Source organism: Mycosarcoma maydis, chromosome 9 (genome assembly GCF_000328475.2).
Source record: "Mycosarcoma maydis chromosome 9, whole genome shotgun sequence".
Classification (NCBI taxonomy): domain Eukaryota; kingdom Fungi; phylum Basidiomycota; class Ustilaginomycetes; order Ustilaginales; genus Mycosarcoma; species Mycosarcoma maydis.
The window spans coordinates 585,631-607,436 of record NC_026486.1 but is presented as its reverse complement, the minus strand read 5'-3'; the positions used below and the strand labels follow the sequence as shown (position 1 = coordinate 607,436).

Here is a 21,806-nt window from a genome sequence, read left to right as displayed (position 1 = left end):
GACTTTTTTTGACTTTGTGCCTTGCCAAAAACGAAGCCAGTCTCGTCCATGTTGTAGGTATTGTTGAGAGAAATAGCATTGTCTTCGATCGTTCTCTTCAGGAGGTCATAATGAGCATCAATGACGGTCTTGTTCGAAACCTTTGCTCTTGCGTGGTCTATACTCCGGCTGAAACAGGATTGAACCGCCGGATGGCGATAAAGGAACCCTCGGTATTCTGCTAACTTATATGGTATCTAGTGATGGTTGAGGTTCCACCACAACGGTTGAAAGTCCGTCTGCAGTGTAGGTGCTGCAGTGTCGGTGTAGGTTTTGGATCTTGAACACGCTGATCCACAGGCCTAAGGGCACGAGCGTGTATGGCAGCAATATATTGGATTGCTGCACTGGTCGAACAAACGTAACGTAACTAGTTTCGCGTTGGCGAGTAAACAGTAAGATAAAAGGGTAATAGTGCTATCTTATAAAGTGTATGCTCTGCACCCACGACCTGCATGTGGCAAACCGCTGTGGTTCATCTCCCACCCGTGCCACCTTGCCATGCTACGGCGCCAGTGCCCGTAACACTGCTCAACTAGGTCCCTGAGCCGTTAATGTACCTGAGCCGTTCATCAATCTACACGCACACTCGGAGAACATAGCAATGCGGTGCATTGACATCCAAAGTACATGACAAAAAGGGGGCGGAAAGCAGCTAAAGAAAGTGTCCAGCTTAGGTATATATGATGTGTAGTGGAAGATGGAAGCGTTTACTTGTTCTTCCTAGACAGCTTCTTGATGACGACACCTTCATCGCCGCTACTGGAGGCGTCAGATTCGGAGGATGCAACGTGTGCCGCCTTGGCTGCGGCCTTTTTGTTCGCAGCCTTCTTGAGCTCGGCTGCGTTGACGGCGAGCAAAGGATCGTCCTCGCGCCTCGGTGCACGATACGAGCCACCTGCACGATCGCACAGTGTAAAGTACTGGCCGTAGTTGCATGTGAAAAACATGTGATGCAGCGTATGATGCGATGGCCCGTTGATGAGCTTTTCCAGCACCGAGTCGCAGATCATGTCTGAGTCATGGATCAGAATCGACCAGAGGTTGACAAACACGAATAGGCAAATGGACACGACGCGATGCAGAGGAAAGACAAACGGGAAGACGTGGTAGGGCAGTGACTGCACATAGCCATCGAGAGGATGGAACGCATGGCTGGCGAAAGGAGTGGGGACAATCCACTTGTGGTGGGGCTTATGGATGTGCTTGTACAGACGTGGATGGTGCTCGATCCTGTGCACCCAGTAGATAAGGAAATCGGTAAACACCAGGAACAGAGGCACCGACAACACGGCGTATTCCCAGCCGTGATCCGAAATGTTGTTGTAGAGCTTGCTGTGGCCACGAACTTCGAGCACGAACCAAGGCACTGTCATCACAACGAGCGGCAGGAAGGCGCGCATCGAAGATTCGATCTCGAGCCGCACCTGATTTTTCAGGTAACGCGGATGCTTCTGCATCTCCTTGTTGAAGATGTACTTGTACGACAGACCAGCAAAAGTAAAGTAGAGCACAAGAATGCCGAGGTAGGTGAGCACATGGAGCGAGATCGTCTGACGGACGAGATTGTCCCTCGGTAGCGCCGAGACGTGGCCAAGTGCCGACCAGTTGACCTTGTTGCCGCTTAACGAAGAGGAGACGGCCTGCTTGAGCACCGTATTTTCGAACCAGTGCGATGGCGATAGCGCCGACGAGCTAGCAGAAGCAGCCCACGTTGCTGCCTCGGTCGAGAGTCCGAGCAGGGAGGTGAGATTAGCGCTCGAGGTGGCGGATGCGTCCGCGAGTGATGCCAAAGCAGAGGCGTTGTGTGCAACGGAGCGTGGCAAGGCAGGCCAAAGCGTAGCCCACACCTTGTCGAGGGCGTACGTGTCTGCAATCTCGAGAACGAGATCCATCTTGCAAAATAAATGAGATGTGGCGTCGGTGGGGTGTGGCGGTTGGTCTTCTATTGGAATGGATTTTTTTGGAGGCGGCGGTAGCGGTATCAAGGCAGAGTGCGAGATTGGATTGAGGACGCCAAATGAGATGGACCCAATCGAACGGAACCGACAGAAACCGACAGGAATCGAATGGATGGACCGAGTTGTCGATTGAACGCCACCAGATGTGATTGCCGCCTCACTGTCGTGTGATGAAAGAATGATGTGCGTCTAGGGAACGACAAGCCAGACCGAGATATAGAAAAGGGTGGTGAAAGGCGATGCGTGAAGTCAACGGGGGAAAGAGGAGCGACGAAAGCGTGAAGCAGAAAGCAAGAAAGCAAGAAAGCAAGAAGGAACGGTAGGAAACAAAGAGATACGACTCGGCGCCGAATAGTTCTCGAATGGCACTGATCGTGAATCACGAATCACGAATCACGAATGCCGAATACGAGCTTGTTGACACGGTGCAGGCCCATGCTCTCTTATAATACTTCTTCTAAGCTTGTTGACTCGTTTCCGCATGTTCCGGTACGAGGAGTGTACCATTCACGATTGCGTCTCTGCTTGTCTTGTCGGTGAGAGGATATGGCCTGATTTTCACATCGAAAGGGTCAGTGTCTCACGTCGAGTGCACCTCGTGCCTTGGCGGCCCAAGTTTTGCGGGTTCGGTCAATTCCATCTTCCATTCACCATTCACCATTCATGATTCACGATTTTTGATTTTGCTGGCTGTCAGCAGGGCCGAATCACGAATGAGTGGATACTCGAAATTTGATTGTATTGCCACGGAACGAGTGTGCCGGAGTGAAAGTCGTGAGTACGAAGCGACTAGACAAGAAACAAGTTTGACGAGCTGGTACTGAGTTAGTGCGCCTGTCGTTTCGGTGCTGCAACCGAACATGCAAAGGTGGGCTGCTGTGTAATTTCGAGGCATCCGAGCGGCCGACGGATCTTCGAGGCTTCTTTCCAAGGATGAAACACGCAAGCTGCTTCTTCCGTGCTTGTTCGTGTTTCTTGCTCGCTCCCACCAGCAGGCGTAAAAGCAGAGGATCTTCAAGTCGCAGCCAAAATCTGGTGATTCTGGTCGTTTTTTTTTTAAAGTTTTTCTTGATTTGCACTCTACTCACCTCACTCACAACTCGTCTGAGTTGAGTGAAATCTCCTCTACGCAATCGTGAATCGTAAATCGTGATTATTCGTGAGTGCCACTTTGTCGCTTGAGCTTCAACCGTCGTGCGTGCAGGCGGAATGCAGACAAAACAGGCACAACACGCATATCAACTTTTGGGCCGAAATCGGGAGAGAGAGACACCGATCGGTCATCCTGCTCAATCCCACACCCCAGCTGTGTTGACCTCTTTGCCATCTGATAAGCTCCACCACCACCAACGTTTGTGGTTGATCTCCTCACTTTGACCCTTGACCTCATCTCCATCCCCACACAGCCAACCCTGCTTTTCTATTGACACTCTACGTCAGCCCTGTCCCACTCTTTCAGCCCGTCCCCTCGCTGTCCTCGATCGCATCCCTTTCGCTACCTCTCGCTCTCTCGTGACCTGTTGCAAAACCAGACCATGACACAGCTTGTAGAATCACAATCTAACAACCATGAAAATTTCCTCGTGCCTTGGTCCGTGTCCTTCAATCACGAATTACGAATCGTCAAAATCGTCAAAATCGTCAATCGTGAATCGTGAATCGTGAAAATTCCTAAAAATCTAACGCGTGTCTAGGGTCCGCGGCCAAATCCGAACTTGACCACTTCGTGCTTTGGATGACTGTCTGTGCACACTTTGACACGCTTGCACAATAGCACTCACGACTGGCAGCCATCTCACCAATCATCCTCGTTATCTCTGCCTCTGACCACCTTTCATCGCAGCCAAAGCTTGACCAGACACACCACCGAGAACAAAAGTTCACATCAGCTGTTGGCAAATTGTTTCCCCCCACCACATCCAACCTCCTCGCCGCATCTCTATCCTGCGACCGATAAGCGATAGTCATGGCGGCATCTATCATCACGCCGGGTGAGATCCCGACAGCAACTCCCGAACAACTCTCGCCCATCCTTCTGCGACTTCTTGAGTGTCCCAAGGAGCTTCTGCCTGACCTCGCATCCCAATCCGCTGCTGCTATCGCCGATCTGCCTGAGGACGCACGCCCAGAATCGTACGAAGGCCTGCTTGATGTCGCTCGCTTTTGTGTAGAGGATGAACCCGGATGGGAGGTGGATCGTCGCGCCAAGTTCATCGGTGGTCATCCAAGGATCGGCGCGCCTCTGAACGCGCCTACTTCGGAACTCAGCGAGGAGAGTCGCAAGGAACAGATGAAGGGTGGCCAAGTGGATCCTGCTACGCTCCAGAGTAAGTGCACCTTGCCCATCCCACCAATACCCTCAACGGCTCATGTCTGACCCTCTTCGATTGCTTTGACAAATGCAGGACTTGCCAGACTCAACGCCATCTACGAGGCCAAGTTCCCCGGTCTGCGCTTCGTCACCTACGTTGCCGGTCGTTCAAGAGCTGCTGTTGCCGATGAGATTGCTTCGCTGCTCGGTGACAAGGTCGCGGCACTCAAAGACGCTAACGAACTTTCCCACGAAGAGGTGCGTGCACAAGAGACCGAAGAGTGGCAAGCCGAGCTCAATCGAGCTTCGGACGCACTCTGGGAAATCGCCGTCGACCGTGCTGGCAAGTTAACGGCCCAAACAGAAACTGGAGGCGACGGCCAGTCCGCCCAATCCAAAAATGAAGACGGTGAGGATACAACCCCAGCTTCTGAGCCGTCCAAGGCGTCTTCCAGGACCGCGGACGGCCCAGTCGCACAACAAGACAAAACCATCGGTCAGCATGTACCCTTCTTATCACTACCCTCCTTTCGCATGCTTGTCCTCTCTTCTCCGGTGCTCGAATCTTTCTTCAAATCCGACCTCACCGATTCCTTTTACCTCGATCCCGTCGAGCGATCGCAGAGCGGCGGCGCTTACGCTTGGCATACCGCGCCCAGTCTACCCGGAGCACCAAGGGCAGTGCCCGGAGCAAGCAAGGAGAGCAGCTGGGCAACAAGCGAAGCCACATATAGTCGCGACGTCACTACGGGTGCGCGCGGAAAAGTGGTTGGATTCTTGGGTAACTTGTTAGGCGAGGAGGGAAAAGCAAAGATGAATCAGCTGGCGGATCAGGTCGGTCAGAGGTTACAGACGCACACAGTTACAGGGCCAAGGCCCTCTTTCGGACGTCATTCGACATTAGATGGAGGCCGGATGGATACACAGGAGTTGCGAGATAAGGAGGCCGAGGAGAGGCGCAGAGCGGCTGAGGAGAGAAAATCGACGCTTGGTAATCGCTTGTTCAACGCATTACGTGCGACTGCGCGCACCCCATCCACACAAGATCTCAGAGGCGCTGCTGCGTTGGCCGACACATCATCACCCTCAGAATTGCAAGTGGAACGAGGTCGCACCACCGAAAAGCTGGCATCTTTTGGCACAATGTCCAAAGAGGACAAGCGTATCAGTCTGAGAGGAAGCGATCTATCGACAGCAGGACCCAAAGCTGCAGCGGAGGCGTTGCGTGCTGCGCAGGAGGCGCTGCTACAAGAACGTCCTGCCTTTGTCATCGACGAGGTGGGCGAAGACGAGGGCGAAGAGGGGCTCGAGAATGCGGCCGATGTAGAAGAGCTCGGCGATGTGGTAGAGGACGCCCAGGACGCTCAGGAAGCGCAAGGTTTGCTGAGCGGTCTCGAGGCGCAAGCTGCCAAGGAGCTTCGTACGGCGCCTGCTCAATGAGAGGCCAACACAATGTATGTCTTGCTCGGCACTTTTCTCATCACGGTTGAGGCCATCGGCAGTCTGGATACGGGCCTGAATCTGAACGAGTGTTCCTGTAGATTGCACGTATCTGTGGTACTGTTATGGTAGAGAAGGGAGCTACATGGTCACGATCTGGTCAGAAAAGCGGTTTCGAAGGGCAAAGTCGAATTTCAACCTGAGCACAAATCATATTCACGATTGAGTCGGTAGGTTCAGCCGCTTCAAAGATGGTATACTCTGAGCCGAATCAAATTCGATGCACAGATCAACGCAGCGATCGTAAATCGTGAATGTGGATCGTGAATCAAGAATATCACAGCATTCGTGATTCATGATTATTCTCCACCAATACGCGCTTGATCTTGAGTCGACGGCGGCAGCTTACGGCTGTGTTTGTCGTGATTACGCTTATCGAGAGGGTGAAAAGGTGTGCTTCGGCTTTGCAATTCGTTTCCAACCACCAACCATTTCACGATTCATACGCACTACTGCTTTGCATGTCATTCATTGCCGTCTCACGAAACGCATTTCGAATCGTTCCCCAAGCCGGCGCCTCTGCACGACGTCTTGCTATCCCTTTGTCAAGTCGCATCAGTTGTGCTCGAGCGCTTGCTTCGTCCTCAATCGTCAGAACTAGTTCTACCTCGTCATCGTCTGGACCTGATCGCATCTTTCCGAGCATGACGACCGTGTTTCCTACGCAGCGTTTGCACAACAAGACGGTGCTTGTCACGGGTGCCTCAGGCGGGATTGGCAAGGAGACCGCCATCCTGTTCGCGCGCGCTGGGTGCAATGTGATTCTTACCGCACGTCGAGCGGAAGAGCTCGCTGTCGCCGCCACCGAATGCTCGCTCGCCAATCAGCAAGGCCAGACGGGCGCGGGCGGAAACTTTGTCGCCATCACACTCGACATGCGCGACCGCAGCCAGCTCGACGGCCTGCTCTCCTCACTCCCTGACTGGGCCAAAGACATTGACATCCTGGTCAATAATGCCGGTCTCGTCCTCGGCACTGACAAAGTCGGCGACATCTCGCCCGACGAAATCGACGTCATGATCGACACCAACGTCAAAGGTCTCATCCACCTTACACAGATTTTTGTGCGAGAATTCAAAAAACGCAACTCGGGCCATATCATCAATCTCGGCAGCATCGCCGGTAGAGAAGGCTACCCGGGAGGCTCCATCTACTGCGCCACCAAGTTTGCGGTAAATGCCTTCACTTCGGCGCTGTTGAAGGAGCTCGTGGATACGCCGATCCGAGTCACCGAGATTCAGCCAGGCATGGTCGAGACCAGCTTCAGCGTGACCAGATTCCGAGGCGACAAGAACGCCGCCGATAAGGTGTACCAGGGTCTGCAACCGCTCAGTGGACAGGACATCGCTGAAGAAATCGTCTGGGCCGCCAACAGGCCGCCGCATGTCAACATTGCCGAGACGCTCGTCTTCCCTGTCAACCAGGCCAGTCCGTACCATGCTTACCGTGGAGGAAAATAGATAGCGAGCAACTCAGCCTGCGTTGCACCCTATATAAATTTCGAATGCAAATCTCATTTTCCCGTGTGCAGCGAGTGTGCGTCTGTCTGATCTCATATCGCTGACTGAAGCTGATCGACGTTATACGTTGTCCAAAGGAACACGGACGGTGCATATGTGCATTGAACAATGCTCTAATCCTCCTCGAAAGACTCTACGTCTTCGTCGGCCAGTTCGTCTTGCTCGTCCTGCACATCCACATCGTGTTCCACCGGCGCCTCTTGCTCGTTCTCGAAATCCCCTTCCACATCTTCCTGCTGCTCTTCCTGCTGCGCATCTTCATCAGGTGTCTGCTGCGACGCACATTCTGCCTCAGCGTCGGCATGCGCCATTTCCTGCTGATAGTGCATCAACAGCGCACGCTGCAATTCTGCATCTTCGCCCTCCACATGTCCCTCCCAGATTCGCTCTTCATCGAGCTCCGCACCCGCTTCGGAAGCACTGACGGAGTGCTGATCGTCAAGCGTCTGATGCTCGCGCGACGCTGAATTCGACTGATGCGACGTACTTGCCGACATCTCAGTGACCAAGCTCACGTTCGCTGCTTGCTCGACCTCGTGCATTGGACCATCGGTCCACGTCCATCCCGGTCTCGGCAGTACACCCTGGTTACTTCTCCATCCTCTGACACGATACTCGTCCAATCCTGACCCTCTCGACGCCACTTCTGGAAGCACTCTGTCCCTCTCTTCATTGACAAAGATTCTCTTAGCGGTCGACCAACCGATTCCGTCTGGTTCCACATGCACCGTTGACGAAACTTGCTCGTTGTGGTCCGGGTCTTCTTGTTCGGTCGATTCGGTCCAGCTGAATTGCGCTGGTGGGAGCGCGAACGAGTAGCGAACATGATCGCGTTGGGCGAAGCCGGTCTCGACAGAATCGTACTCTGCTTCGGCCGAAGAATCGGCTGACTCGTCTGAGTACGAGGGTCGACGACGCCGCGAACGATGCGTACCGCGCAAAGTGGCGGTACCCCACGGTCGTGCAGCTTGTCCACGAATTTCGCGCGATATTGGACCGAGGAGATCTAATGGGTCCGCTTCGATGCGCGCAATGCGTTTTGAAAAGACCTCGTCCGCCTCCGGATCGGTTCTAGCGCGTTTCTTGCCACGTTTCTCGCCAGAACGAGCATCGGCTGCTTCAGCTTGGTCCGCTTCCGCCTCTTCCCGGTTGAGATGCCGTGTTGCAGACGTTTCGCCAATCTTGGTAGGGACAAGCTGTTCCAGTGCCAAATCAGACCAGACCTCTTTCAAGATCTTGGACGACGCCGGTAAGCCACCCAATGTGGCTGCTACGGCTTGACTGGCAGGACTGGTGCCATAGATGTTCGAACTTGGTCTCAAAAGCGCTGCGTACGACGTGCCTCCAGGCCCATAGCGACGAAACGGCCACGTCGGGGGAGCCAGAACGGTCGATGTACTGGTGCGAAAAAGCAGGCTCGGCGAGAGATCGAGTTTGCGCGCTGATCTGATGATTTCCACCTGCGACGTTCGGTTCGGATCGTCCTTGGCTGCACTTGTCGTAGATTGATGAGCGTCGGCGTTCCATTCCGCATTTGCTGAGGCCGAGCCAACGAGTTTGGTGCGAGAAGCTTTGTTGATGAAGCTGTTCCACCCATTGGTCACTGCGCTGCGTCGGCCGTGGCTGCTCTGACCGAGGTGGATGAAGCCATCCAATCCACCACCAAAGTCCATACCAAGCGTGGCTGCGTCTCCCAGTCCAGCACCGAGATTTGTAGCAACGCCGACGGACTGCGTACCGCCAACAATGGCACTGTCCGCCGCAATCATTCCGCCTAGCGGGCCAAAAAGATTGCCGAACGGATAGGAAGGATGTTGATCGGCAGGCAGCATATCTCCGTGCATATCCAACGATGCCGGAACCAGATCTTCGTTTAGAGAAACGAATTCAGAGGTGATCTTGGGCCGTGGTACAACCACAGCTGCCTCTGCACCGTTGGTCCCGCCGACCTCATCTGCGTCGGAATCGTCATCATGCGGTCCGCCGTGTCGATTGGCAAAGATGCTGCTGAGAAAAGCGTGGCCGGTTCCGGATACTCCGTCCGGAGCGTTGGCAGATGCATCGATGAGGTGATTGGATACGAGCGCGTTGAGCTGCGGATGGTGGTAGAACGTCGAGCCGAGGACAAAGTTGCCGGTTTGTTGGGCCGGCTGGGATGCGTGCTGGCTGGAGGAAGCAGGATCATGAACAGTGTGCGGTTCGACAGGATCGAGGTATAGCGGAGGAAAGGTGAGGGCACCTCCTAGAAGACTTGTTCCTACTGACCCTCTTTGTACGTGGACGCCAGGAGCGGCTGAAGTGACGCTGTTCGAGCCGGATGCGGATGTGACCAGCTCATGTGTTGGTAAGCGACGCTGCGTATAAGGAACACGATTGAAAAAGACGTCGGACGCCATGATGGATCATGGCGCGGTGGACAAGGGTCGGTGTACTAGGGCTGCGCATAAAGCCCCACCGAGACTCGTATTGGATGAACGCATGAGGTAGAGATGGTTGGCTGGTTGCCTGTTCACGGGCATGTCGAACGGGAACCGTCTCTGCTGCGACACGATCCTGTCCCTCCACTCGTGAATTTGGCCCATCTGGCTGCCAAAATGGAATCACGAATAATCACGAATCACGAATAACACACAATTATCGCTTTCTGTCACAACAATCTTAACATTCATATTATGTAATCACGATCCACGAATACTCGAAGCGCGTATGGTTGCAACAACAGACGCGTCAGACCAGGCGGAAGGGGGGTTGAGGCACTTGCTCAGTGTTGTTTTTGTTACTTGTCCCAATCTCACGTGTTGGTTTCAGCAGTAGATTTGCTTTTCTACTTGTACTGTGCAGAGCACTCGTCACCTCCATCGACACAACCATCAATACCACCAACACTGACCATACGCAACTCGCAGTTCTCATCGTCGATACATTAACACTACAGCACCCGACAAAGCTGACACAATGGCCACGATCCAGGAGGTGCTCGACCAAGTTGCTGCATTGCCTACAGCGTCCAAGCCTTACATCAACCCGTATGCTGGTCATCGCTCTCTCACCGAACACGAGCAGGAGCTGTTGGGAGAATACGCTCGTCTAGCCGATACCATTCGACGCGTGAGTTGCCTTTGGGCTCCTGCCTTTTGCACCGATTATAGTTGGCTTTCGCTGACTCGCTCGTTTTGTTTTCTTGCCATCTCATCTTTCGCCCTTTGCTGTCTGCAATAGGTCGCCGCACTCTCCACGCTCCTTTCATCCTCTTCGGCGCATGCAAGCCTGCTCACCCAACTGCGCGTGCTCGAACGTAAGATGGGTCTTGTGCTGACACTCTACAAGGCCTCCGTATGGGCGACTGTTCAGGAACAGGCAGAGATGGCCGAGGCCGAAGCGATGGCTGCTGCGGGCGCAGATGCGTACAGCATGGATATCATGGCCTACAATGCAGATGCAGCGGCGGGAGGGGGCTACTTTTACAATGGTAGTGCTACGCCCTCCGAATCAGGCCAAGGCGACGATACCGTGGTGATGCGCCAGCCAGAGTACTGCTGAGAGGCGGTCAGAGAAGCGGGTTTCAAACCGTTTCATCCTACATCATGGGTGCGCGCATCGTGGCAGTGCCAACCTCGGGAGCAGCATCGATCCGGGCGCTCGTACCGTCTGGCGCACAGTGCTGCATCCATAACCAGCAACGAACCACGGCTGTGAGCATGGACTTTTCTTGCTACTAGCCTCGACCACCAGAGTAGAGCATTAATTTTCAACTTGGCAAGCCAGCGCATCGTGCACGGTTCGGAGGTGCAACGGATGCGACTGTGCTTTGCACCGACGGCCGAGCTTGAGTTCGGGCTCGGGCTCGACCGATGGTCACCGCTCATCAGCTCTCGAGAGACGCTTCGAGGCAGAGCATCAGCCTGGACACTGCACATAGCAGGTCAACCTCTGACTACAGCGAGGCCAGGATCGGACGCACTCGTATTCCACGCCGTATTTCTACGCAATGCGCAGCGCTCCAATGTTCGAGACTCTGGCATGTTCGAGCACATGTGTGCACCGCCGTACGCTAGGTTTGCACCTGCGCTATGCAGCTACAAGCTCTCGGTTCGATCACCATTGGATTGCTCGCACCGTCGCCAGGTGCGCATCGCGCTGTGCATCATCTCGTTCGCTCCGCGTCCACGCTGCAGCGTGTGACAGCGTGTAACTAAGTCGGAGACCGTAGTCTATGCGAACGCGCGCTAGACAGCTTCCGGACCGTTGGATTGGCTCGGCTCATCTGCATACCCGCCATACCTTATGACCCCGCAAACGCTCTATCTGTCTTTCGCATGTCGTACTCTCATCGCCCTGCGTCAGCTACTTAGCTTTCCCCCGCAATATGATTGGCGTTCTACAACCATCCCATCCGTCCACAAATCACGCTTCACCGAGGCACAAGCATTCCGTGAGTCAGTCATGAGTAGAACAAAGTCCAAACTGTCTGAATTTATGCGCGTTCCATTCACGTTCACCGTCACCCCCGCATTTCTCTCGCTGCTATCACCAGAAGCGAGCCGAAGCATAGTGTGGCGAAGCGAGGTCAATTTTCCCTGTAGCATCACATCCAGCTGAGCACAACCCTCATACGAGACCCAGCCAGCTACCCCATCCCATCTCAATGTCTAGTAATGCATCTATGAATTAAAGGCTGGACACGATTACACGAGACAGAGCAGTAAGACCGGGGTGAAAGTAATACAAAGCTACAAGAGAAGATAAACCAAATCCTAGGAAGAAAGATCATCGGCGCTCCGACGAATAGTAATCCCCGGCCGCAGCAGCCAGCGTACTAGTAGTGCACTGACTTTGGCTGTGCGGAGGGGCAGTAGCTGCGCCGTAGCCGTCCGATTGCTGCCCATCATACAGATTGACACTGCCCGATCCGGCAGCCAGGCTTCCTCCGCCCGAGGCACCAAAGCCGTCGTAGCTGCTGGCGCTGTGCGTTTGACTATGCGAGCCTCCTCCAGCCGCAAAGCCAAGGTTGCTCGTCGCTCCAGCGTAGCTACTCGTAGCACCCGGCGCACTGAAAGCCATGCCTTGGTTACCCACATTCCACGTATTGCCTCCATAGGCATTTGACACGCCATACATACCCGTGGCGCCGCCCGAGCGATCATAGTCGAACGATGAATCCGCCAATCGCGTATCTCTGATCGCAGGAGAAGCAGCCGGGTAGCTGGCATCACGATAGTGACCGCCCGACAGGTCGACCGAAGGCAACGAACTAGCAGCTATGGCACCTCCGAACTGCGTGTCAGGCCCAAGCTCAGCCAGCACAGGCGGCGCACCGTCGTATGACGCGCTGTACTTGCCAATGATCTTGCACAACGCCGAGGCAAGCACCTTCCACGGGAACACCTTTACGTCCTTTTCGATGTTGCGCGGCTTTGGGTTGGGGAAGCTCATGATCAGCTTAAAGAAGCGTTCGCACTCGCGCTTGTTTTTGCTGACCGTGATGGGTCGGAAACCCTCGAGATTTCGTCGAATCCGGTTCTTCTCCTCGACAGTGAAGCGACTCGCAACCAATGCTTCAAGCAGGTAGATTGTGTCGACCGAGGTGACAAAGCACTCGTTCTTGTCTTCGCGAAAGATGCACGAGATGACAATGCTGTTCGGCACGTACTGCGATGGTAAGATGGGTCGGAAGGTGGCGTGGATCGTCGTGCCTTCCTGGCGCCTCCAGAATTGTACCAGTCGGCGTCCGCTACGCCACTCGTCATGCGACCAGCCTACCGCCATCTCGCCCAGATTGCCGTGCAGCTCGAGTTTGGCGCGCGGAGCACCTCCACCGCTGCCACCAGGTGGGCTATAGACGGGATCATGTGGTGTCATGATAGGTGTTGGCGTGATCGAGCCCGGAATCTGCGTAGCGCGCATGAGCTGCGGAATGCCACTGCCGCCCAAGCCAAGCTCATCCGAAGAAGCCGAGCCTTGATGACCAGCGAGGGGCGACTGCAGAGTATTGTTGGATCCAAACGACTCGCGACGACTTTCAGCAGTATCATAGAAGCCAGCGCCAAGCCCGGGAAGCACAACATTTGATCGTCCAGGAGTGAGTTGGCCAGGAATGCCCATGCCGCCTCGACCGGTGCGACGGCCAACACTCTGAGCGCTTCGTGCATCTTGACCCATCGGGCGCCCATATACGTTTGTGACTCCGGAGCCAAGCACGGGAAAAGATGCAGGGCGACGCAGTTGCGAGTGCTCGGAAGAATTGCGAAGTTCTTCCATAGGGTCGGCGGAGCGCTTGAGCGACCTTGGCGAATCGCTTTCGAGCTTGTTGCTTGACTCGTCGCTGCTCGTTGCCGAAGTCAAGGAGAAGCCCAATCCGACGGGACGTGCTGGAGGACGGTTGACAGAAGTGCGAGGGTCGTTGTAGCCAGTCGAGGGAAAGCGGCTTCGAGTTGGGGAAGTCTCGGAGGCAAGGGCTGACGATCGCCCAGAAGGTGATCTCTGAGCCGGGACCAAGTTGTAGTTGTTGTACTGGTTGGCGTTGACGTCGCCAAACGAGTAGGCACCGCTGGCGCCACCGAGGGCCAACTGGCTTACACCCGAGTTGAGCGACTGGTGTCGTGTGTGTCCAGACAAGTGGCCCTGCCCGGCATAGTGCTGCGAGGTGGTAGGATTGAAGCCACCAAGGGCCTGTGTCTGGGCCAGAGTGCCGGCACCACTGAGGTCGTGATGTGTGTAATTGCCGTGCTGCTGTGATCGAGGCGCTTGTTCGTCGTAGGTGTACGCTGAAGTTTCCTGCTTGATTCGTCCAAAGCTAGCAGGGAAGCCACCAACAGTGGTGTAGCTGGCCGAGCTCGAGGAAGGGTCAGGTGATTGGTAGTTGGAGGGACCAGCAGGTCCAAAGCTGAGGGCGGGATTGGTGGAAGCGGCTCCAGACATGGTCGTATATGTTGGGTGGCACAGAAGTCTTCTATGAGAAAGACTGAGGCTGCTGAGTGAGATGTGAGTGTAGCCTTTCTGGTGCACTGGTCTGTGCTCGAGGCAGGACTAGTAGAAGAGCTGCTGAGGCTCGCGAGTCGATGGCGAAGAGAGCGTTGAGTGAGAAAGCGAGAAAATCAAGCTGAGACAAGTATGAAGGTAGTGGTAGCGAAGCAAACAATGAAGGATAAGCAAGGTGAGTCAAGGGATGGGGGAAGAGGGAAACCGAGACCGCAGGAGAGACAGTGCTAGATAAGACACCGTGAGACGCAAAGCTAAGGTGAGTCAGAAGTATCCTTTTGTCTTGAAGTCAGAGACAGAATCAGAGGTGGGCAATGTTGACAGGTTCGGGTGGAACAAGCGCAAGAAGGATGAAAGACAATAGGAAGGAGAAGCGGAGGAAGACATCTGTGTCAGCATGCCTGTTTCTTGTATCGCTGCACAAGCTGAAACTTGGGGGCTACCAACGCTCGGGAATAGGCATTTTGCCTGTATCAACTGGGCGTTTAAGAGGTGGATCAGAACAAGCCCGGAAGAGGTAACTTACGCCCGAGCAGAGACGAAGCTGCGCAAAACACGTGTAATGAATCGACGGATTGGGAAGGATGATTAATAGGGTCGAGGCATCTTCCAAGGAAGGAGGAGGCCAATAAAGAGGAATGGAAGGGCGGAAGATCAACAATGACGGAAAGGAGCAGATTCAGCCGGATCAGGACGACGATGAGGATGGGGGCAAGGCAAGCTCATCCACACCCCAAGCATCTGCAGCAGCAGCAACAGGAGGGGCGACGAAGACGGTAATGGCGGCGGCGGCGGCGTCGTCGTTGATGAGGAGAATGCAGCAAGCGTGGCAGTCGGTGAGCCAAATGGCAGCCACATCCGGACATGGAAGGAAGCTGGGATGCTGACGACGAGTCAAGAAAGCGGACAAGCACGCAGCAAGAGTAGCGGATAGTGAAAGCCTCCACCCTGTAGGAGAGTACAAGCAGCAGGATCAGGAGCTACTGCAGAAGCTACCTTGTTGCCCATCACTAGAGGCAAGAACAGTCCGTGAAGAGGAAGGGGCGTACAAGCAGCAAGACATGCCAGAGCTTCGGCATGGAAGCCAATGAAGTGCACAAGTGAGACACGACAGCTGAAGCATGACAAAGGATCGCTACAGTGAATTGTAGCAGAGCAGCTGCGACGGTAATGCTACGCAGATTCGCATTCTACTAACTCCTCTCGTTCAAGCGCAATCGAGCAGACGAGGTAAGGTCGGATAAAGAATAACGGCCTGACGCTTCCGTCACTTTACCGTCTGTATAGTAGTACAGCACAGCACAGTACAGCCACAGTACAGGGCAGCGTAAATTCTGTCAAACACATGACACGGTCACTGCTCAGCCGATCGCCAATGCCCAAGAATTTGAATGAATAAGTAGTAAATAAGATGAAAAGGCTAGCGAATCCAGCCGGAAACGGTCGGTCAACAATTGCAATTGTGAATGCATTCTTGACCAAAATGAGTAGGCAATCAGTTCACGCTGCAGCCGATACGTGATTTGAGCCACACCTGCCAAATCGTGAATACTATACTTTTTCTTTGGCTGTGTCGAGCGAGTCGTGAGTTGTGAGGCTGGGCCTGATGCGCCGGTCGGGGCAGAAGAGCAGAATATAATCGTGAATATTAATAAAACAGAGATCTGCATCGGGGTCACAAATTTAGAGAATTTTTCAGACTCACGCAAACAGCGAACCACCGAAAATCCATCAAAATGCGGAAACGAGCCTAGTTTCGGGATTGTCATAAGCAGACATACTGATGCAGTACCCATAACTGAAAGAACTCGTTCGCTGACCAGAATCGAAATTCAGATGGGCGCGCTGCTTTCGTCTTCGTTTTTGAAAAGAAAAACTGTAGACAAAGAAATGATGATTCGGCAGAAATGACTGCACTGTTACTCAGGCACCAGATTGCAGTGCATTTCTTGATTGCTTCCAGAATATGGCCAATTTTCGTCCATTAAATCCTCGATACTGTATGTCCAATCTTGTCTGACCGCATTGGGCTGTCACAACTACGGTAATCAACCTGTAGCGAACGATCAACGGCAGTTGTGGCACCGTATCAACATTACCTTAGGGCGATCATTTTCAAGATTCCGTGCTAGCTTGGGGGGCACTCAGTGCATCTGGCCAAAGCTCTGGTGGATAAGCCAAAGATCGAAAGCACCCAAGTAGTCAGGGTTCGCGCCAAGCCGCAAGACGAAAAGATGGTCGAGCAGCGATCGTGTGGGTGCGAATCGTGGGGCAGGTGACACTCGAATTCGAGTTGGAGGCGAGGCGAGGCGAGGCGAGGCTAGCCTAGGCGAACCAACGAAATTCGAGCCTGACTGGATCGTGTACCATATTTCTTGCTAGCATTTGATTCGACATGAAATTCGACGGCGGCTAGGTGCGTTGGGCGGCTAAATGGGGGCTCATAAAATGTGCTCCTCGGACAGACCAAGCAGAAATGTACTGTACAGTAAGGGCCAAAAAAACCCCGAACTTCCAGCCGAGACACGTCGACAGCAAGCAGCAAGGGGGAAACCACCGCAGCTATGGCAGCCTTCGTAGGCTACATCTCGAGGCGTGGCTACCACAAAGCAAATCTCGCATGGTTCTCCGTTTCGTTGCTGCTTCGGTCTTAGATGAGACCTTGTTCCGTTTCCCCTCAGAGCCTTCTGCCTCCTCTTTGCAGTAAGATGCTTGGTGGATCACTGAATCAAACCTAAATGTACGTAATCGAGTGGGAGCCACCAGCTGTAGTTACGAGTCAGGCTGAAAACCCCTTCATCAACCCTCAGAAGAGAGAGGCCGACTCGATCGACTCACGAATCATCAAAAGCCTCGCACGTACTGTATGAGACGTCTCCGCAGCTCGAATTAGCATTGGCGTTTGTGGCTTGCGCGTCGCGACCCAATCACAGAAATCTGCCCAACTGACGGTGAGCGTGTCGTACGGCTTGGGTCGACTGCTGGTCGCCCAGCTGGCTATGCTCTTGGCTCTGCGCTAGACGGCAATGTGAGACATTTGCAGGCATGTAGTCTCGGACATGCATTCATAATTGTCACTGTCCCCTCCGCCCTAATTCTTGTTCCCCAAAAACCTCATGCTCCGGTTGGCTGCAGACGGCTGTGCATCTGGTGAAGCAGGATTGCAGAGCCGGTGCAGAGGCGTCTGAATAAGTTAGCAAAGGCTTGGACCACAGGAACGGTTGGCTCCTATCCTCTCACGTCTGCTGCCTTTGCAGTTGCTCGTCGGTTCAGGAGTCGTGAGTTCGAGTGCAAGAATTCTCTTCGTAAAATTTCTTCCCTCACAACTGTAATCTTTTGCTTGGCTTCGCGTTGCGCGAACAACACAGTCAGGCTCTAGTTGTGAGTATACTGCCGCGCAATCCCGAGGATGCCTTTGCACATCAGCTGAAGCGCTTGCTACCTTGGCATCTGTCCTCAGCCTCCGTATGGAACAGACGTTTCAGACGACAGAGCGATCCTGTTCCTTGTCAACAAATCTGCTTGAGAGTCGGCTCCGGTTGCCATGCTGGAGATCTCAGCTTGATGCATGGGAGCTCGATCTCCACATGCGAGATCAGCTGGGTTAGAGCGTAACATCGCCGTTCGCTCGGCTCTGTCTTTTGACGACACTGTTGCCAAAAGAGAGCCAACGCGATACGACTCGCCGTAAAGAGCCTGATCAGAGCGAAATGCGTGCTAGTGCGGCTCGGTTGGGACATAGCAGGGTCTTGTTACCTGATCAGCCCGACCTGCAAGTTGATCTAGTCGTGAGTCTCGAGTTTTGATTTCCCCCTCCGCGCAATTCTAGGCTAGGGTTGGATTGTGCTACGCGCGATGCTAGCGCCATTCGCTTAAGCATGATATAATCAGGAGCAGCTTAGCCTGTGCGGACTCGGCTTCCGTGCCACTCGTTGCGTAGGCTGACATACGATCGCATGTTTCAGGCTACACGACATGCATCTTCTTGCGAGGATTGTATCAAGAAAGTCCGTACACAATCGCAACAATGGCGAGGCTCAAGGTTCTCGTGGCATTGGCGATGGCGCTTGAAATGAATTCAGTCCAAGTTTCGATGACGACGCCGGCGGATTTGATTAACGGCCAAGGCGGTGTCGAGCATGAATTCGATGAGCAGCGCATATGTCACTTCTGTAGCAACGTAGATATCTCCGGCTATCATGTATCACGGAATGCTCTGTCGACTTGGTGGAACACAAACGAAGCCCGTGCTTCTACGAATCAGCCTAATTCTGCCGTGGGTCCTTCGCTAGAGCCGAAGAGGTCGAGAACCCGGACCTCGGTTCTTTCTTAACACGACAACCGTTCGAGGTGATTCGTTTAACACTGTAAACAAGCAATCACATTGCCGAAGCTGACGGTCTAGGCTTGTATAGCCCGGCTTGAACGATACTCATAGTGCATTCGGCACTTGGAAACATGGTCCTGCTATGTAACGTCGAGAGCTTGCGTTGACAACAAGCATCGAGCAGTCGGTCTTCGCAGTCGCGCTTCTTGCAGCTCGACAAAAGATACGCCCAAAGCCCCCAAAAGTCCGCCAATACATCGTTAGCTTGTTAGCGCTTGTGCAAACGCCGTTTCGGAGTCCTGCATCTAGGCATCCAGCGCGATAATTGCTCCGTAATCCGATGGGTAGATAGCGAGATGCCAACTAGTCAGACTAAGAAGCCCACATCTTGCTTAAGCACATGCGTCCAAAGCCGCGAACGCCGAGACACTTCTCCTGCGGCTTTCCCGTTGCAATTTTCGGGTCATGGGCGTCTCGATGCAGTAGTGAGACCTGTCAAGTGTGAATGTCGCTGCGGGCAAGGCCTTAAGCGCCACTGCGAACAAAATCGTGAATCGTGAATCGTAAATCGTGAATCGTGAATGCGCGCTTGTCCACCAAAATTCGAAAATTCACCGTTCACCACACCAGATCCTACTCTGGACGACATCCTCGGCCTGGCTCATTACGGCCTTGTTGGTACTCAACTCGATCTCTGACTCTATCGACAACAACCTGGAATGCTTACAAGACACCAAGTCGTTTCGTTGTTGTGTTCCTGAAATTTTGCCATCTTGTTCCACTTCTCCCCCGCCCTTTTCAACATATACCCCTTTTTCGCGCCCCGATAGCCTCAATTTCAATCTCAGTGCAGCTCCGCAACCCACTTTAAATATTATACATGGCACGCGCGCAGTCATGACGGTTCCGACCCTCTCTCTCTTTTTTATCTCTTCCTTTTTGCGATCCGGCCAAGAACAAGCGAGATTGAGACTGCGGCTCCCATCTCAAATCTTGCGCGTAGCTGAACCGAAGTCGCAGACCGACGAAGGATCTGGTCCGAGAACGAATCATCAAACGTGGAGCGTCGTATGTGAAAACGACAACATCCACTCTCGGCTGTTGCAATAGGCCGAAGCAAGACCGAAGTTGTCTGGTGGCGAGATGCCAAATGCCAACTCTCAAAAGATAAGTTGCAGTAATTTACCTGCAATACACGAATGTGAGTCATAGAGTGCTGTGCCAGCCAAAACGTGAATCTATTGTTTCGATAGAGCCGAGGTTGAAGGGAGCACGCTGCATGAAAACGACCCTAGAGCATGTACAATCAAGATTTATAACTGTACAATTAACGTTATGAATTGGCCGACTTGAAATGCGGATCTCGCAAATTATTTCTGTGATGGGCCAATTCGCAAGTTGTGATTAGCACGTCAAGACTCGCGTGACTAATCGTGCTTAGCTGTCGACATTTATAACACTCTAACACCTTTTTAGAACTCGCATCGGTCTCTGTCTCGGCAATCGTGAACACGACCAGCTGTGCATCAATCTATAAGAGCATAACACTCAGTCATCCGACATCTTTGATGTGGAACAGACTATCTCTGTGTTGGGTAGTCTCGCAACTGCTACTCAATTTCCGGAATCGCACACATCTCCGAGGAGGAAAGTTAACATCGGCAATCTAGGTACCTGCATTGCATTTTTGAAGCCTATGTTTACGATGCGGTAAGAACACGTCTTGCTGGCCTCATACCGACTGTGACTGGAAAGTGGATCCAAGGTCTTTCAAGGTGGCGAGCCAGCTTGCGAGCTCAGCGTCCGTTGCGGATCCAGGACGGGTATGAATCAAGACGCCATGAGCTTGGCCGGCCACGGTGAAAGTCTTGGCCATGTTGGTGGCGGTAGCGGTGATGTTGGCGAAATACTGCTTGATCAAGGTGGCGAAGCTCTGCATGGTCGTGGAGAGGAAGTAAGGGAGATAGTCGTCTACGGAATACGAAATCGAGCCGAATCTGCTGCCGGGGTTCGCCTCAGACAGGGCGGGAAGGATCGAGTTGAACTCGCCTGATGCACAGTTCGGACAGGAGCTCCCTGAGGGCTGAACCAGGTTCCAGCTTGGCTTGCTGTTGAGGAAACCCGGAGTCGCTTCGCACGAGTCAGCGATCAGGTGCACTTTCGCATCAGGCCAAGCACTTTTCGCAGCTACGTAGTTGAGCACAGCACCGTAGCAGCCAGCGCTGCTTCCGGCCACGTAAACGTTCTCGATCCAAGGCACCATGCTGGAGGCGAGCTCAAGGATGTTCTGGAAATTGTCGTAGCCTTTGTGATGGATCGGAGCAGGTGCGCCGCCATACGTCACGACGTTGTTGCCTCCATGGACGTCACCAGTGCAATAAGGAACGAAGATCATGTGAGCGTTAGCCCAGGGATTGTTCCTGGCAGGATCACGAGATGTCACGAGGAACTGTGATTCGAGACCTGGCCTTGCGTAGGTCTGGAAAGTGTAGTTGGTATACCCATTAAGATTGTAGGCGGTCGGGTTGTAGAAGCAGGTGTAGGCGTCCCAGCAGGCTCCTCCTGAATCGAACCAGATGAGGAGATCCTTGGCGTTGTAATCGGCACGCGCGTTGTAGGCCGCGCCAGTCGAGCTTCCATCGGCGCACACATTGGCGCTCACGTCTCTCCATACCCATGTGTCGAATTCTGATGGTACGAATGATTGACGCTCTTTCAAAGGGCTTGCTGCCGAGAGTGCCGCCGTCGCGAGCAGCGTCAACGCTGTGGCGGTAAAGGTAACGCGCATTGTGAATCTATGCTCTCAGCAAGGCGTGTCGAAAGCCTCTTGTCGCTGTGTACGAAACAAATGACACCAAGGAGGCCACTGAATCAAGATCGCAATGGAGGGGAAACATGATCAGCCCTCCTCAGCACGACCTTAAAATATGTGTATCCGTTCAGGTACGCCAAGCAGAGACTTCTCTTTCCAAGCACAGTGAAGCTCGAGAAACACGCCTGAGACGGGTAGGTCTATGGCCAAGAGTCGTCAGCGAGGACGGAAACGTCGGGTAAGCTTGATTACGCATTGTGAAATAGCGGACCGATGCAGACGCAGAGCGAAGGAAGTTGAGCACGTTTGTGCCCCTGTTAGCAAGCAGAACAAGCAGCAAGGAAGGACTCCACGCAAG

The 21,806-nt window shown here is 53.6% G+C and overlaps 9 protein-coding genes across 9 annotated transcripts; 4 read left to right on the top strand and 5 right to left on the bottom strand.

Annotated features, from left to right (window-relative positions):
• Window positions 1-749: 749 nt before the first annotated feature.
• UMAG_03593 (putative sterol delta 5,6-desaturase) lies at window positions 750-1,934 on the bottom strand (the record flags this gene model as incomplete). Its single annotated transcript, XM_011391717.1, has 1 exon — window positions 750-1,934. One exon carries the CDS (start codon window positions 1,932-1,934, stop codon window positions 750-752), a length of 1,185 nt encoding a protein of 394 aa, XP_011390019.1.
• Window positions 1,935-3,966: 2,032 nt separating this feature from the next.
• On the top strand, window positions 3,967-5,751 carry UMAG_11960 (uncharacterized protein; the record flags this gene model as incomplete). The annotated part of the gene is made up of 2 exons (XM_011391812.1): window positions 3,967-4,327; window positions 4,406-5,751. The coding sequence occupies 2 exons, from the start codon at window positions 3,967-3,969 to the stop codon at window positions 5,749-5,751; spliced, it is 1,707 nt and encodes a 568-aa protein (XP_011390114.1).
• Window positions 5,752-6,455: 704 nt separating this feature from the next.
• Window positions 6,456-7,271, top strand: UMAG_12236 (putative NADP(+)-dependent dehydrogenase; the record flags this gene model as incomplete). The annotated part of the gene is made up of 1 exon (XM_011391820.1): window positions 6,456-7,271. The coding sequence occupies one exon, from the start codon at window positions 6,456-6,458 to the stop codon at window positions 7,269-7,271; it is 816 nt and encodes a 271-aa protein (XP_011390122.1).
• A 173-nt stretch (window positions 7,272-7,444) lies between these two features.
• Window positions 7,445-9,727, bottom strand: UMAG_03590 (uncharacterized protein; the record flags this gene model as incomplete). The annotated part of the gene is made up of 1 exon (XM_011391716.1): window positions 7,445-9,727. One exon carries the CDS (start codon window positions 9,725-9,727, stop codon window positions 7,445-7,447), a length of 2,283 nt encoding a protein of 760 aa, XP_011390018.1.
• A 559-nt stretch (window positions 9,728-10,286) lies between these two features.
• On the top strand, window positions 10,287-10,871 carry UMAG_11959 (uncharacterized protein; the record flags this gene model as incomplete). Its single annotated transcript, XM_011391811.1, has 2 exons — window positions 10,287-10,439; window positions 10,551-10,871. The coding sequence occupies 2 exons, from the start codon at window positions 10,287-10,289 to the stop codon at window positions 10,869-10,871; spliced, it is 474 nt and encodes a 157-aa protein (XP_011390113.1).
• A 1,227-nt stretch (window positions 10,872-12,098) lies between these two features.
• UMAG_03588 (uncharacterized protein) lies at window positions 12,099-14,249 on the bottom strand (the record flags this gene model as incomplete). The annotated part of the gene is made up of 1 exon (XM_011391715.1): window positions 12,099-14,249. The coding sequence occupies one exon, from the start codon at window positions 14,247-14,249 to the stop codon at window positions 12,099-12,101; it is 2,151 nt and encodes a 716-aa protein (XP_011390017.1).
• A 748-nt stretch (window positions 14,250-14,997) lies between these two features.
• On the bottom strand, window positions 14,998-15,317 carry UMAG_12235 (uncharacterized protein; the record flags this gene model as incomplete). Its single annotated transcript, XM_011391819.1, has 2 exons — window positions 14,998-15,192; window positions 15,306-15,317. The coding sequence occupies 2 exons, from the start codon at window positions 15,315-15,317 to the stop codon at window positions 14,998-15,000; spliced, it is 207 nt and encodes a 68-aa protein (XP_011390121.1).
• Window positions 15,318-18,336: 3,019 nt separating this feature from the next.
• UMAG_03586 (uncharacterized protein) lies at window positions 18,337-18,642 on the top strand (the record flags this gene model as incomplete). The annotated part of the gene is made up of 1 exon (XM_011391714.1): window positions 18,337-18,642. The coding sequence occupies one exon, from the start codon at window positions 18,337-18,339 to the stop codon at window positions 18,640-18,642; it is 306 nt and encodes a 101-aa protein (XP_011390016.1).
• A 1,726-nt stretch (window positions 18,643-20,368) lies between these two features.
• On the bottom strand, window positions 20,369-21,424 carry UMAG_03585 (uncharacterized protein; the record flags this gene model as incomplete). The annotated part of the gene is made up of 1 exon (XM_011391713.1): window positions 20,369-21,424. The coding sequence occupies one exon, from the start codon at window positions 21,422-21,424 to the stop codon at window positions 20,369-20,371; it is 1,056 nt and encodes a 351-aa protein (XP_011390015.1).
• Between the last annotated feature and the right edge of the window lie 382 nt (window positions 21,425-21,806).